This window comes from Bacillus rossius, chromosome 3 (genome assembly GCF_032445375.1).
Source record: "Bacillus rossius redtenbacheri isolate Brsri chromosome 3, Brsri_v3, whole genome shotgun sequence".
Classification (NCBI taxonomy): domain Eukaryota; kingdom Metazoa; phylum Arthropoda; class Insecta; order Phasmatodea; family Bacillidae; genus Bacillus; species Bacillus rossius.
In genome coordinates this window covers 84,016,657-84,033,470 of record NC_086332.1, presented here as the reverse complement: position 1 = coordinate 84,033,470, position 16,814 = coordinate 84,016,657, and the positions used below count along the sequence as shown (strand labels likewise).

General features: G+C 37.2%; 1 protein-coding gene across 12 annotated transcripts in view; it reads left to right on the top strand.

The window, feature by feature from the left end:
* LOC134530981 (zinc finger and BTB domain-containing protein 40-like) overlaps positions 1 to 16,814 on the top strand; it is a 121,384-nt gene that overhangs the window by 79,132 nt on the left and 25,438 nt on the right. For all 12 annotated transcript variants that reach the window (XM_063366382.1, XM_063366375.1, XM_063366373.1 and 9 more), the window contains 2 exons: positions 2,632 to 2,683; positions 7,720 to 7,951. In XM_063366382.1, coding sequence (XP_063222452.1) covers positions 2,632 to 2,683; positions 7,720 to 7,951 — 284 coding nt within the window. The remainder of the gene's footprint in view (positions 1 to 2,631; positions 2,684 to 7,719; positions 7,952 to 16,814) is intronic.

Here is a 16,814-nt window from a genome sequence, read left to right as displayed (position 1 = left end):
TTCTAAATCAAATCAAACTTGTAGTGGAACCACTTGTAGACTTCAGAGAATTGAAACATGTTTTGCACACTGCATCACCACTACCATGCTTTTTGTAAAAGTTCCAAATTACAGACTTGACTGAAAATTGCAAAGATTGAGATGATGTGGCATTCATCTGAACATTATTTCGTTCACAACATAGCCTGAATTCTGCAAACATCTTTACAACCTTACAAATTCTGAACACAAATTTGATTACAGTAAAACCTTTTTGTTGCGACCCCATTTATTGCGACCACCTCTCTATTACAACCCGATTTGGAGGAACCGTGAAAAAATTGCCGAAAATCGGACAGAAAATAAGTTTTTTGTGGTGAGTAGCGTGTTACTGGTTTTCTCTTGCCGAGTGCTGTACTTCCGTAGGCAGCGCATATCTAAAAATAGATACCACTTCCTGTCGACCGCTGTCAGAGCTTGACAACCCCCATTCCACATCCCTTCAATGCAGGAAAAACCCTCCGGCCACAGCGTGTGAACATGGTAGTCGGCCGCTCGCTCGCCCTTGCTCACCCTTCGGTCGATCTCGGATGATGCTTGTACTTGTTAACAATCAAGTTATCTGCTTCATTTTAATGAGGAGAGTAAAAATATATTAAAACTGTCAGCAAATTGATAAAAGCTTTATGTGTCCGGTGAGTTCTTTGCCAAAACTTGTGATGCTTCGACCATCTCATCTGCTGGAACTTGGTAGTTTCTACCTGTTGCTGTGGTTGGATGTAATTTTCACAAAATATAGTTTATTGGCAGTGCTAAGGTATCTGCTCTCCTAGGATATGTGAGTGATGCTGATGGTCCTTTTGGGTGAAGAAAGGAAACAAGAACTTCTTTTTCATCATCTTTTGAGTCAACATGTGCCAACCACCACTCCTCTTCATAAGCACAAGCAAAAAAACCCACAATTTCTTCAAATGGAATGTCATCATCACCCTATGTGTTTCTGAATCATCAGAAAATGATTAAATTTTGGTTTTGACTCTATTTAGATCTAAAGGGACAAAGGCATGGAATTTCTGGATCTTAGGGACTGACACAGCTTTTTCTGTCTGCAACTGGTAGATTCTTGTTATCCTCTTCTATGTTGCCAGCTAAAAAAAAGTTTCATTAAATCTTAATTTAATTTTGTCAATTTTTTCTTTGCAGTATTTCTTATTTGATTAACATTTTATTTTATCAACAGGTGATTCTCCTATTGATGTCAATGAGTCATTTAAAAAATCTATACCTGATTCTATATTCATATATGTACTCAGGATCATCTTTGCTGCAGCCTGGTTTTGTATTTACATCTTCAGCCAACGGTTCATCATGAATATTTGTATCACTTTCAGAACTTTATTTTAGTACGATTGTTTCTTACTTAACTCTAAGCGGCAAGAAGTGCCAATTTTCATTCCATCTTCAATAATATAATTTAGATTTGTCATCCATTGTGTGAGATTCCTTAGAATTTTAGTTACCCTATGCCTGTCTTTATTAAAAGGATTGCAACAATATTTACCCCATGGTTTATCCATTTGCATCTTATGAACTTGCACAGAGCACTTGTTCACTCAAGAGACAACTCACAACACAATGACTGAAGACAAGAGCCTTAGGAGGAGGAAGCTGATTAAGATTTGCAAGTTGAGACATGAAAGAAACATGTCACTGCTTGAGTGACTCATGCTTGAGTGACTCATTTTAGGTCCAGTTGTTATATTTACCAAATAAACTATTACCACCCTATTTAGATGTAACTTTTCTTTAGTAAATTTCAATATGATAACATTGGAATACCATCATAAAACTTCGTACACAACTTACTAAGGAGGTTAGGTGTAAAATATATTTTTTTCATCAAAATAAAAATTCCAATTTTTGTTTTTTATAAGAAACTTTTTGAGTTCTTTGAAAAAAATATAAAGTGATGTGATACACTCAAGTTATATGTCAAATTAAAGCCCTTGCCATTATAAAGAGACTGGTACAAATTCGAGCTTTCTAGGACAAACAATTTTAGAGTTACAGGCTTTTAAATATTTCAAAATGATCCTACAAACTATCATTTGTTTAATTTTTCAAAAATTTATAGATCAAAAATGAAAGGTTTAAAAAATTAAAGTTTTTATTTTTGGTCATACTAATGAGGAGAACACAATCACCAAATATGATACCTTTTGAAAACCTCAAGGTTTAAAATAATTATTTTATTTGTTGATTTGATATGGATTGTCCCTAGTGTAAAACTGAACCAGAACCAAACCAACTAATTAAAACCAGACCTGTACATTCCTAAGTATAAGACAATACACATTGCATCCTAATTGCCAGTTAATGCCATTTTTGACCCCTGTTGTTCACCGCATAATGAACCTCTACAGGAGAGTGACAGATGAGACAGAGTAATTCTTTGAAATGCACAAGAGAAACAAGAGAGAGGGGTGAGATGGTGAGAGAGCTTGATAGTGATGGGGGGGGGGGGGGGGAAGAGCATGCTAATGAAGTTTGTTGCTGGGTGACACTGGTTAAAATATAATTAGGGCATTAACTTTTTTATATAGCAGCTGTTTATTATAAAGTATTAATATGTTTATTTGTGTTGATTTCCAGGAAACCTCAAATGAATTTGCTGAAACTAAACCTAGCCCAGCTGTTTCAGAAGGCAAGTATTTTGCTGTAGTGACAAATTGTAGTTTTTTTTTCTATATTATTGTCTTTTAAAATAAATTTGGGTTCACCATTTGTTGGTGTAACTACCGTATTCACCCGAAAATAAGACAATAGTTTTTTTCCTTCTAGAGGATACAAAAAATTGGGGGTCGTCTAACAACCGAGATCAAACTTTTTTTAAAGATTGTTTTGTTGTATAATCTATATTAACAAAGGCTGTTTATTTATTTATTTATTCATAGCCTTCAATATAACCCAAACAATGGGTTTCCCATACGCCAAATATTGCAGCACTTCATGTTTTCCATAACTTCATCATTAAAAATGCCATAATGTTACTCCAGCTAAGCAACGAGCATATAAGCAGCTAAGTAAACAATAGCAGTGCTCATAGATAACTCAATACAAACGTGTATACGACACTTTCTATGCTGCATGCCATAGCCGTTCCAGGCTGCCAACATTGCAAAGCGAAAGATCAGTAGTCCCGTCAATATGGAACACACTTCGTGTACTTTTATCTTTGAAGTGGCATATGTTAACGATACATATTTTTCTATGGTGAACGGAAATCACATTGTTTATTTGTGACGGTCGTTTTTACATTCGTTAATCGTTATGGCTGACTACGCGGAAAAACGAGGTTCAAGTGTGAAAGAAAATTGTAATAAAGGTGAAAGGCGCAGTTATGACAAAAATTTTAAATTGATGGCTGTGAAATATGCAGAAGACACCAATAACTGTGCGGCAGCTAGAAAGTATGGTGTTACCGAGGCAAATTTTCGGCGCTGGAGAAAACAAAAGCCTCGAATACAGAATGCAAGCTCAACACGAAAATCTTTCCGTGGACCAAGACGTGGAAACTTCCTTGAGATTGTCAAACAAGTAACGGAATTCGTACGAGCACAGAGAAGAAATGGGATGCCAGTTTCTTATATTTCTATCCAACAAAATGCACGCGAAATCGCAATAACTTTGAACATTGCAGGAAGAGATTTCAAAGCTAGTAGGGGCTGGTGCACAAGACTAATGAGGAGAAGTGGGTTTTCCCTTCGAAGAAGAACGTCGTCGTGTCAAAGGCTGCCAGCAGATTTTGAAGAGAAGTTGACAGCCTATCAAAGAAATGTTATTAAATCACGAAAATCGCACAACCATCTCATGGGGCAAATCGGGAATGCAGATGAAACCCCTGTTTATTTCGATATGCCATCAAATTACACAATTGATGATCGTGGGGCAAAATCCATCACAATTAAAACTTCTGGAAACAAAAAATTAAGAGTGACTGTTATGCTGACAGTGTTGGCAGATGGCAGGAAACTGCCACCATTTGTAATTTTGAAGAGAAAAACAATGCCCAAAGAGCAATTGCCTAAGGGTATTGTAGTGAGGTGTCAACCAAAAGGGTGGATGACCAACGATTTGATGTTGGATTGCTTAGGAATAATTTGGGGCAGAAGACCTGGTGCTTTGTTGAAGCAGAGAGGCATGCTTGTACTAGATGCCCTTAAAGGACATCTGACATCAGACGTGAAAAAGAAATACAAGACTTGAACACAGATCTGGTAGTTATTCCTGGTGGAATGACTTCTCAACTACAGGTACTAGATGTTGTGGTTAACAAACCTTTTAAGGACAATTTGAAGCACCTATACTGTCAATGGCTGGCAGCAGGTAACCATGAAAAAACACCCACAGGGCAAATTAAGAAGCCAACTGTTGCACAACTGTGCAATTGGATCATGACAGCATGGAACAGGATCAGGCCTGAAGTTATTGTGAATGGCTTAAAGAAATGTTGCCTAACCAATGCTATGGATGGCACAGAAGATGAGTTCTTGTGGAATGATGCAGAGAATTTCGACAGTGAAACCGATGAGAATGAAGACAGTAAAAGTGATGATCATCATAGTGACAGTGGAGAAGAGGAAAATGTGTAATGTAATTAACTGAAACTGGAAAGAAAAAAAAGCAGTTGAAATGACCTAATTCAGTGTTTCAAATGTGTAATTTTATTTGTAGAAGACAATTTTAGAAATATATGTAGATATTGCTTATATAAATGTTTTCTTGTGAATCCAGGCAATGGCACCAAAAGAAAGAAGCTAAGATTGTAAGTTTATAATTTTTTCTGAAACATGTTTTCTTACATCCAGGGTCGTCTTATTTTCGGGTGAATACGGTAATACATTAACACGCTAGCCCGCATTCCTACTAATACAGTAAACTCCCGGTATACCGCGCCCCGATAGATCGCGGAATCGGGTATATCGCGGGTCAAACCATGTCCCCCAATCAGAAATTAATAATAATACTAATAACACAGTAGAACCTCGTTAATTCGTGATGGTCGGGACCGAGATAATTACGGATTACCGAATTTCACGGGCTAGCGATTAAAAGCCCGGAAGGTCTTGTCAAGCTTCTCAGACACCGGCGTGCAGCTGGGTTAAGGCCAAGGTCATGTGACATAACGTCTACCGAGGCTTACTGCGCCTTGGCAGCAGATGGATAAAAAATAGTAAACTCTCCATTATTCGTGTTAATTGGGACCCGCCGATGCCCGGATAGTTAAAATCCTGTAAAAAAAAGTAATAAACCCGGATAATCCGTTCAAGGTAAGGACCGTCTTCGAATTAGTCTCGGCTTAAAAAAATACGGCACTGCCTGGCCATTAGTTCACGGTCATTTACAACAGCCGAAGAGAGAAAGATAAGATCGTGCTGAACTTTCACACATCAATTTTGGGTAGCCCCCAACCCCCCCCCCCTCCCAACTCATCCCACTTCGTCCAGCCCCAACTCATCCCACTTCGTCCAGCCGAATGCCAGCCAGACACGTCACTCGCCAGGCGCCTGCCGTGCGTTGGTGCGTTGGCGGGTGGAAACAAACAAAGGGAAACGGGAAGCAGAAGTCAGGACATCCCCCTCAAGTTAAAAGAGTGACAAATGTGACAGCTGAAAGGGGGACGACACAAAGGGTCGGTACAAACAGCGTTGCAGAGTTTGGCGGCCCATGCGAAGGCTTGCAGTGTTTGCCGGCCGCCGGCCCGCGTGACGTTAATTTTAAGCGCTGACAAATTTTTACTTCTCTTTTTTTTTCTGCACTTTTAAATCGTCACGGATTAACGAGTTTCTACTGTAATAATAATGGAATAAATGGTTGACAGCCGATTAGGATAATTTTGCTTTGTAACTCACAAACTAAGCATCGGGAAGAAAAAATCCTAGGCGTAGAAAATGTCCGCAGTGAAATTCTAAACAAGATATCTCCGTACATTATTCCTCTATCTTGTAGTGTTTTCAAATTATGGTCCAATCCAGCCCAGTGTTATTTTCTGAAACACTAGTTCTTAACATTTTTTTTTTTAACCCACAAATAAAGCATCGGAAAGGGGACCCGATAAAGCCCACCGTCCAGCGACATTATCCAGCGTGACTCGGCTGGGATTGATTTTGGATAGGTTTGGTTGACGGCCAGCGCTGGGAGGGGAGAGGCGAGCCGAGAATATGCGACCAAGACACCCGGGTAGACGGGAGGAGTGGAATATAAGCGCCAATGATGAGAGGGGCGATTAAGCCGAAAGGGGGGAAGTATGGTGACCTTGAGTAGTTCACTCATTTTCGTCTGCACACTTCTCGTGGTCACGTGTGTTGACAAGCGGAGACATATAAATGGTTTGTTACAACTTGAACCTACAGACGTAATATTATTCGTTGTATTATACACGTTCATCTTTTTACTTTGGTATAATGTTTTAACATTAAATAGTAAAGTAAATCAGCTAGCGTATTTTTAATCTTTGCCGAGGAATTCCCAGTGGTCCAATACTTACGTGAACCATACTGTACCACTTTTGCCGTGAGGTAGTAAACAAACCCCGGAAATGTTTATGTGTAGCGGCCTCCCGACCTTTAACCAGAGGCTGGGGAATATAACACTTGCCGATCCGAGCCACACACACTCAGCAACTCGACACAGCGTTTGATGGAATAAGTAAAGACAACGTTTAACAGACTTTTTAATACGGCGCCACTGATTGCGCTAAAATTATTTTGGCGCAATTTTTGTATCCCACATGTGACCATTTATAATTTACTGTAAGCATGGATAACAAAGTTTAACCACTTTACACGATAGACGATTCTTTATTTTATATTGTACGAATGCTAGAATCGTTTTTCACGTATCTGCTGCATACTTCTGCAAAAGACACGCTATCTGTAAGTACGTAAATCTAGAATTTTTATTTTGTCAATCAAACTCGGTACTTTGCGATTCATATTCGGTTTGAAGTATTACTATGGCCTTTCTATTTAGAAGACTTTGACCACAGAATCGTGTGTAACCGCACACACTGCACTTACTTTGTTACGGACACTTAGACGAAGCAGATACTGTGGCTGACACCACGAGACTGGCAGCAGCTTGTGTGCCGCACGTGTGTATGGTGGCGTGTGGCGCGCTCGTAGGCCGTGCGTCAAACTGTGCGCGGCATGCGGAAAAATAAAAAATAAAATTCAACATTTAATATTTATCTTTAAAATTTATTATTTTTATTTTTTCACCCGCGTTTAGTGAAAACTGCGGATGCAAAGTCCGCACAAAGGCGGGCCGTCTATACTGTGCGTGCTTGCCGACCTATTAGAACACAGGCGGTGTTTTATGCCTTTTGACCTTGGTCACATCGAAACATCGCGGTTATGCAACAACGCGGGTAAAAGTTATGTCCCCCGACAACCGCGTTAAATAGGGAGTGTACTGTACCTCTGTTTTTCCTTGAAGAAAAACTGAGAAAATTCCTTTAATTTTTTTTCCAGGTAATTAATTACATACTTAGGTAACATTTGAACAATCTTACATGGTGCTGAATGCACACTTGCCAACTCATAAAATTTTGAATTAAAAAGAAAATACACGATGTTGAGCCAGTGTAAATTATGGTCTCACTATTAATAAATACTGCATAAATTGTTACTAAAAACTCAAACTCTATTTTGTTTTTCTAATGTTTAAAATCAATTGCAGGCATAAGTCCACACATAGCCGAACAGTATCGGGATGTTATTAAGCTGAATGATTACTTAACGACTGGTCGTCGCCCACAGTTCTGGGAGGAACCATTCACAAAGCGTGTCATGGAAGCCATCAAAAGCAAAGAGCTGGAGATGAAGACTGGTGCAGAATTGTTAGGGGTCTCGTATGGCACACTCTATGGCAGGTATAGGGATGCATATGGCTGCCTCAAACATCCTTACAGGTAAGCCAGTCTAGTGTTCCAACTAATTATGTTGAAAAGCAATTTGTGTACATATGAATGCTTGGTGTAAATTATTTATTTGTTCCATTAAAAATGTTTTTCAGATCACTTTTAGGTGTTTAACGAAAACTGGGAAATGGTAATGACAGTGATACCCTTTGAGAGGTATATTCTGTCATATTTTCTATTTCTACCTTAGATTTATTGATTAGAAATAAATCACCTAAATGTCGTAGATTAAATTATTGAAAGGGATTAATCATGCAAAAGTATCATATAAAAAAGGTTTGAGTTTGTGAAAACCGAACTGTGGAGATTTTATGTAATTTTGTTAATTGAACTTCTGTGTGTGTCAGTTGATAGTGATAAAAACATATATTGATAAAAACCACTACTGATGCAACTTTTAACACTACATAGGCAACACTCAATTCTGTGACCCTCCACTGTTCCCGGGATATGAGTATTATTGGAATTCAGAGCTATTTTGATCCATCCCGGCCCCCCAAACCCAGAAAATTCAAAATGTTCATATTTCAATGTCTCGTTGAGAAAATGATTCCTTATAAGTGCATGCAGGATTTCCCTTTAAAAAAAAAAAAACCTAAACTCTGCGCTTCAGGTATGTTTTTCGTGGTGTCTTACAATAATAAGGGAGGATTTGTTTATTGAAATACATCAATTACCCCAGTTCTTCTGGCATTTTATACCTGTGACATAGGATAGGAGAAGGGTAGGTGCGGGGATGAGGCAGTTGACATGTGTTGGCAAGGTGGCTGGTTGCCCTTCCTTTGAGAACACCCACCCTCTAATTAGCCTAGATCTGTTTCACACAAAGGGAGGGTGTTTAATAGCTCACTAAAATTTGAAAATATATACATTTACTAGGTCTTGTGGTGCCCCGATTTTTCAGTTTCTGTTTCAGTTACTTTAAAATAAGCGACCTGAATCCGACTTAAAAAATCTTTAGTTTTGGCTCCGGGTATTTTTTGTACATTTCTGTAACTTATTGATCTGTAATGTAAATAAAACGTTTATCCTGCGAGGAAGGTAAACAAACACCCTCTTTTAATGTCACCAATGTCTCGTGATGTAATAGCACACAAATAATGTATGTCATAGAGTAAAATTTAACTGTCACAATGAATTTGGGGAGAGAGAGAGAGAGAGAGAACCGAAAGATGCCATCTTAGTTTTAACTATTTTTAGGTCATAATTTGTTTTGGTTGATTTTTGTCTTCATAAAAACAAAAAAAATTTAAATAGAATTTTTGAAATTTATGCAACTGGCTTCTATAAACATTTTTATGTATGATCTCTCCTTTAACAAAGACCAATTTTCAAATTAAAAAGAAAAAAAGAAGTTATGCCACAAACATTGTTCAAACCAATATGATGTCTTTCAGTTCCTCTCATATTGTTACGGCCGTCGACCGTAAAGATGGAAATGAAGGGAATATGTACATGAAAAGTTGATAGTGAAATGAATCGTGAAGCATGATGGGGAAAGGGAATGGAAGTGAATCTACCGGGATCGTATGTGTTCCTGATATTGTGATGGCCCTGTCCTGAGTATCAGGTTCTGGGGGCGGTTCCACCACTCGTGTTTTTCCTTAAACAGTCCTTAAGGTAGGGTGACGAGTCCCTATTTGCAAAACATTTCAAATAAAGAGGTTAAGGGTGAATGTTTCCACAAGAACATGTTTATTTAAGCAGTTTCAACTAACAGTTTATTCAACTCTCATTCAATTCTCTACTTTCTGGGTCTTTAAAAGTACAATTTATAACCTTCTATTAATAACACATAATTACTGAACCATAGTCGTTCCTATCAGGGATACTGTCGTTAATAAATAAACCGTGCTGTTGGTCATTTCCTAGAAATTATTCTTAACCTCATTTGTCTCGTGATTCGTATGTGCCTTTCCCTTGTTACCAACTGTTGCAGACTAATTTATCTCATGTTACATGATGGTTTACTTTTAATTATTAATAATGTTGATAGAGTGATTGTTAAAGTGATTATTTTTAGTTTTGAAATGAGAGAGAGAGAGAGAGAGAGAGAGATACCAACTATTAGAAGCTACATGGGCCTAAGGCCGTTGTGCTGCTGTCTAGTATTGAAACATCGTCGCATCGTGGCTGGTCACTTACCAATCGTCGTCTTGGCGGCGGAGTAGCGTGGCTTCCCACTGACTCTGAGACTCTCCCGTCTCGAATAAAATCTCCCGGTATAAGAAGCCCCTCCTGAACCTGTTTGCGTCTGTTAATAACATAAACAGTTCTGCTTTGGCGCCGCTTCTGACGTCATTACACACTCCCCCTCCTTACCTGTGCTTATGACCGAGTTTCGCTGCGCTGTGACCAAGGTCGCGCCAGCTGAGCGCGCATGGCAACCCCCTGTTTGTTTCCGCGGCCGTGTTATGCTATCGTTCGCAAACATTGTTTCCGCAACTCTCGCTTCACCTGTCCTTCAAAGTTTCCTGCTGTGTTTATCATTTCCTCATCGTGTCCCGCTGGTCCTGATCGTCTGGCCAGTTATTCATTATTATATTAAAAAAAAAAAGCTTTCTCTGGTAGCCTACAGTATTTTAGGCCGTTACAATACCTATGTTGTGTGCACAGTTTCTTGCCGGTTAGAATGTTAAATTTCTGACAGTTTGCACGTTAAATGTCAACCACAATACAAAGCATGCAAGTGAAAATATTGCATTATAAAAATAAGTACATTAGAACTGTAGTATAAAGAAATTTAATTAATTAATTTTTTGGCAAGTGCAAAGAGTGTAATTTTTTTCTGTGTTTTTGAATATTGTTTTTCATAACTAAATAATGGCCCAGAAAACCTAATTCATGTAAGAACCAAAAATATATCCAAGAACTGAGGTTCTTTATATAAAACCAAACAGGAACCAACCGACCAATAAAAACAAGAACTGTACTGTTGTTACATTTACAAATAACTTCTGTTTTCATGTATAAATTTCTATTGACAGTTCACTTAAAGACTTAACTTTATGATTTCATTTGCAGTTGTGTCGAGTAACTATACTTTTCTGCAATACTAACTAGATACACAGTAGTATGTTAGTAGGTAATACTTTTTTTTTTTCATTCAGTTTCTTGGTTTGGTTATGGTTCTTGTAAATTGGTATTTAGATCCATATGATTTCTCGATACATCAAAGACATAATATATCATAATAGGTGTCATGTTTATTTTTTTAATATGACTATCTTCACTCCAGTTTTCCGTGATCTGACTACAAAGTACAAACATCACTGCTTTGCGAGTGAGCGTCCTCTTGGTCATTGAAGGGTTGCCCTAATGGTGTGAAAATCATGTTTGTGTGCTATATTTCACACCTGTAACTTTGCAGGATTGTATTTCTGGACATATTTTCCTTATCAAAAATAGCTTGTTTTATAATTCCCTGCCACCTATGAAATTTATGCTCCGCAATTTAGAAACATGCACTATATATACAAGTAAGTTTATGTACTAGGTTTCAGATCTACTTTAGAACTAAAATTAATTTAATTGTAGATTAACAATTGAAACTAGTTCAGATTAATTATAGATGCTAACCAACCTATTAATATTTTACTGAAGGTTTACACTAAAGTTGTACCAAAAAGACTGTGGAAAGTAGGTCTGTCTTTGTATTACATTGACAATAAAACTGACCATGCTTGGCAGACATTCACACAATACTTGTTTGCCATAAGTGAGGTATACACTAAGATATCCACAATCTTGTACAAGAAAGGAAGAGTGCCTGAGGAAGAGACCTGAAGAGAGGAAAACACAGCAGCAATAACTGCGATGGAGTACATGTCACTCTCTCTCTTGTTTTTGTATGTTTGCATGTGATTGGTTGGCCAGATAAAAGTGCTTTTCATTCAACACTCCATGTTTATGGATATTATTCACTCCTTCCTGCTGTATGTAGAAATTAAGAAATGGAATTTCTGTATGTATAGTAAGTGTGCAGTAGAAAGGTGTTACTGAAATGGTATGGCAGTTAAATAATTAATGTGTCGCTACATCAATATGATGATTGCCTTGTGATTTTAATTTACATAATCAAATTAGGAATTTAGTTCTATATAATATTAGGAATTCTGAAATTAGGTGGCAGCATAGTTATGTAAATCCTAAGCATAAAGTGGAAACTGGTATAGGAAACAGTGGTGGCAAGATTTTTTTTAGTCTGCCATTTATTCAATAGTTGCCTATTTCTAAAAGAGGGACAGAAGAATTGATAGCCAGCCAATCTCAGCATTTCTGTCATATAGTGTACTTTTTTTTAATTTGAACATATTATGTACTTTATATCTAACCCATTTTAAATGTATTTAGTCAATTTATTAATAACCGTAAATTAAGAATTCAACAGGTTTTATTCTAATTGATATGTGTTATGACAGTTTTGTTTGATTTGAATGATTTGTTGATGTTGGCATTGTGGTGGTTTTAAATAATTTTTTCTTTAAAAACTACAAACTCTTATTACTCATGAGGTGTTTTAGACAGACATGTCTGCTTGAAATTAATACGAACAAAAATTCCCAATGGTTGCATGTAGAACTTGAAGAGTTAAGTGAATATTCAGAGTTAACATTGATACAGCTGTGCGATGAATTCAGACACATCTTACATTTACATTCTATGTATTACCTTTTTGAATAAAATAACCATGGAGTGGTTTTATAGACACATGAAAATTTGTTAATGCATTACTATACAGCATTCATGGGCAAAGTACGGCCCGCGGGTCAAGTGTGGCCCTTCGGGCTAGTCAATCCGACCTGCAACATGGTTTTGAAAACTCCTACAGTTACACATAGGACAAAATGTATTTTCTGCGTAGCTATAATAGAATAATGGTTTTCTTCTCATTGCGTTTTAAGTACGGTATTATCGCATCTATTATTAACTGAGTTTGCATTATAACCTCGCGTAGGCGTAGTGCCGTAGTAGATAGATGTCTGTAGATCGGTAGCATGGCGATAGGGAGTACAATGTGAGTGTTCACACTGGTGTCTTCACAGTGCCTGGCCTGTAGAGCGCACGGTGTTGCTCGACTAAGTTCGGAACAAATCGGGCACTACCAATTGCGTTTCTTCTGTTCTGAAGGTCAGTTTAGTTCAGGCAGTCACATAGTCAGTGTCAAGTCACCTCTGCAGCTGTGTGTCTGGCTTGTGTTTTCATAGTTTTGCTTTGTTGGTAGTGGTTTTTGACATTTTTTATGTAAAAATCAAAAATAAATTTTATCACCTATAAAATTGTGTTTTGATCAGTTTTTTTCTGGCCGCCTAGATAATTTTTATTTTATCTGGCCCTCCCCTTGAAAAGTTTGCCCATGTCTGCTATACAGTGAAACACTGTTAGGACTTTTTCAAGGGTCTGTCTTCAAAAAAGGTTTTGGGTGGGAAAACTTAGCTGGGAAAAAAAAATTTTCTCGTTAATAGTTTGTTTAAATGTATGCATGATAAATTGAAAATGCAAATGTTTTCTTTTGATAACTAGGGCCTAAACCTATTAAACAACAAAAAGTTAGAATTGGGGAAAAAAAATTTAGTTTTATTAATGGTTGAATAAAAAACATACAAAAAATACCAATTGAGTTAGTGTTTCAAAAATTTTCTGTAAGAGAATCTAAACAACAGAAACATACTATAATTTTGCATTATGCCACTTTTTGTTGATATCATATTACTAGTAAAACACCATATTACTATTAAATAAATACTCCCAAACAAAAATATATTTGGTACCAACTTAAAATAAATTGACAACAAAAACTGACCTGAAATGAGATGGAAATTGGTAGCTTACCCATAACGATGGTCATACAGGGTGTTGACAAATCTGGAAAACGGGGAAATGTCAGGGAATTTTTTTTCTGGAAAAGCCAGGGAAATGTCAGGGAATTTTAACCTAGCCTCGTAAAAGTCAGGGAAATGTCAGGAAATTTTAACCTAGCCTCATAAAAGTCAGGGAAATTCTCAAGGCAATTATTAATTATTTTACTAAAATTAACAATTACTGCTTGCTTGCGCATCAGTATTTTCTGTTGCGGATTTTCTAGGACGTTTAACAAAATTAGTTGCGTAGTACCGTACTTTCCGGGAGGGTGTGCTAGTTAGTGTGTTCCTTTTGTTCTGTGCCAGAGGCAGTTTATTGTTATGTTTTGGTAATGGCTGCCGGCCGGATTCGTGTGTGTGGATGTTATTACCCTCCAAAAATTGATAGTTTCAAAACTCTTTCTGCTGCTATTAAAGATCCCCTACTAGAAGCAAAGCTTGCATTCTTCATAACCGTAGCCAATCATGTTGAATCTTTTCTCACTGAATTCCAATCAGATCTACCTTTGGTCCCTTTTTTGCACAGTGCTCTCGCATCTGTTTTGAACAACCTAATGACAAGGTTTGTAAAAGAAGAGGTATTTAAAACAGCAAGTAGTCCTAAATCCATAGATGTAAAAGATACTAAGAATCTAACATCATTTGAAAAATTGATATAGGGTTTGCATGTCGTGCTGCACTAAAGACCTTCAGATTATGGAGTTCCGTCGTGATTGTCGCAATGCATTAGCGAAAATGGTGTCAAAGTTGTTGAAACGTAGTCCTTTAGCTTATCCACTGACAAGAGAAATTACATGCTTTGATCCTTCTGTCGCAGCTGATCCCAAACTTTGAGCACGGCGAATGATTTCTCTGCTTGACATTCTGACTGAAAATCGTTGGCTTTTTGGTTCAACCGCTGACGATGTTCTTACAGAATTTCAGTGCGTGTGTTCTCTTCCTTCTGTAACAGTATCTCTTAAGAAGTACACAAGAAGTGCAGTGCGATTGGATTCATTTTGGAATAGCATTTTTCAAGAGAATGGTAGTTATCCATCAGTTCTATGAGTAATGAAGATGATCATGATTCTGTCACATGGAAACTCGAACGTTGAACGGGGTTTTTCTGTAAATGTTGAGTGTTTAATGACGAATCAGAAGGAGACCTCATTGATTGCACGGCGTATCGTCTATGATGCTGTCCTATCCTATGGTGAAGTGAGAGATGTCCCTATCACCAAATCTCTTATTCATGCGGCCAAAAATTCTCGAGCGAAGTATGCAGAGGTGAAAGCTAAAGAGTCCATTGATGCTTGTTCCAAGGAAAAAGAAAGGTGGCAAAAAAGGTATGCTGAAATTGCTGTGAAAGACTTGGAGAAAAAAAAAGCAAAATTGCTGGAAGATGCTGCAAAGGTAGCAAGTCGTTTGGAAGCTGAAATAGACACACTGAGGAATAAGTAATTTTTCTGCGTAGTGCTGTGTTATTTCAGTGTGGTCATATGTTTGTGTGTGGATTAGTACAGATGTTGGGATTACATTTATATAGTTTGTTTATCTATATGCATAATATTTTATTGCTTGAAATACTTAAACTTATTTTTAAAGTTAAAACATTTGTATTGCATGGTAAGTACACTATTGTTTACTTTGCCTTTAGTTTAAGTTTTTCATTAGTATTTACAAACATGTTACAATGCACCGAAGGTCTGTTCAGTTAAATATATAAGGTTTCTTATTTCCGTATAGATACTATTATGCAATCGCACGCACGCACACACACACACTCACACAAAAACTAGGGAAACAAAATTAAAAAAATAATCTTACAATTTACAATAAAGGTCAGGGAAAATCACAAATTTTGATCTGGAAAACGGGGAAAAGTCAGGGAATTTTGTAGAGCTGGTTTTCTAGACACCCTGTCATAGTACACAAACCATGAAAGATTGCTGCCTGTCAAATATAGTTTAGTTGTGCATTGCATGCAATTGGTGAGCTTTTGAGATTGATATTCAACTATGTGCATAACCAAACTTTATGGCAACTAGTGCTGGCTAAATTCTCATACGCGCTATACAGGGGTGGCGGAACAGATAAAAGGTTTTAATGTTTGACGAGGTTTTTGAAAGAGAATTTCATTGGACAGCTACTTATTTCTGTTAATTTAAATAACAGTAATTTCCCAACGAGTAAAGGATTTCAATAAAAAAAATCATTTTATATGCAAAACAAAGTTTTTGGGCAAAACTTCTTACATGGGAAAAAATAACTCACATCTGATGGAGAAAATGGCAGGACTGAAACATTTGACCGTATTAGATGGTAAATCGTATTGTGTGGGAATGTCTTAAACGGGTTTTACTGTAGTACTAATTATTTTCTGGCCAATTGATGCAGCAAAAATTATTGAAAAGGGTTATGTAAAACAAAGGTTTTGTGTTTTTAGTATTGTCATCTGCAGCAAAAATGTGTGACCAAAGCATCTTAGTTACATCTATGAAATCCTATAAACATGCATAAACAATCCAAATCATTATTGGTTTGAACTTGGTTTTGTTTTCAATGCACCACTAATCTGCTGTTATTGTTGATCAATAGAAGAAAAATAACTGGAATAAAATAAAAATGAAGAGAGGCTAGTTCTGGTTTTCACTGTGGGGCCGTGGATGTCATTGCTGTCGCTCCATGGAGAACTGCTTTTCATGAAATTCATTTATTGTAGAGTTCCACTCTTTTCAGAATGCTTTATGCTCATTGATATCAAAGTGCTAATAAATAACTCAGTTTAGTTTACACTGGTAGGATTATTTGATGCTTCAATACTTGTGACACTTGGTGATTAACATGCCGTCTTTACCTGTACCCAGGCCGACCTGGATCGCAAGCTGACCCCTACTTTTTGATGTCCCTTCACAAAAAAGTTTCATATATTATCTTAAACCACATATTCCTGTCGCAGATCCATATTGGCATGCTGCTGAAAAGTTGTTCGTCTGTTTGGCATAGTGTTTTAT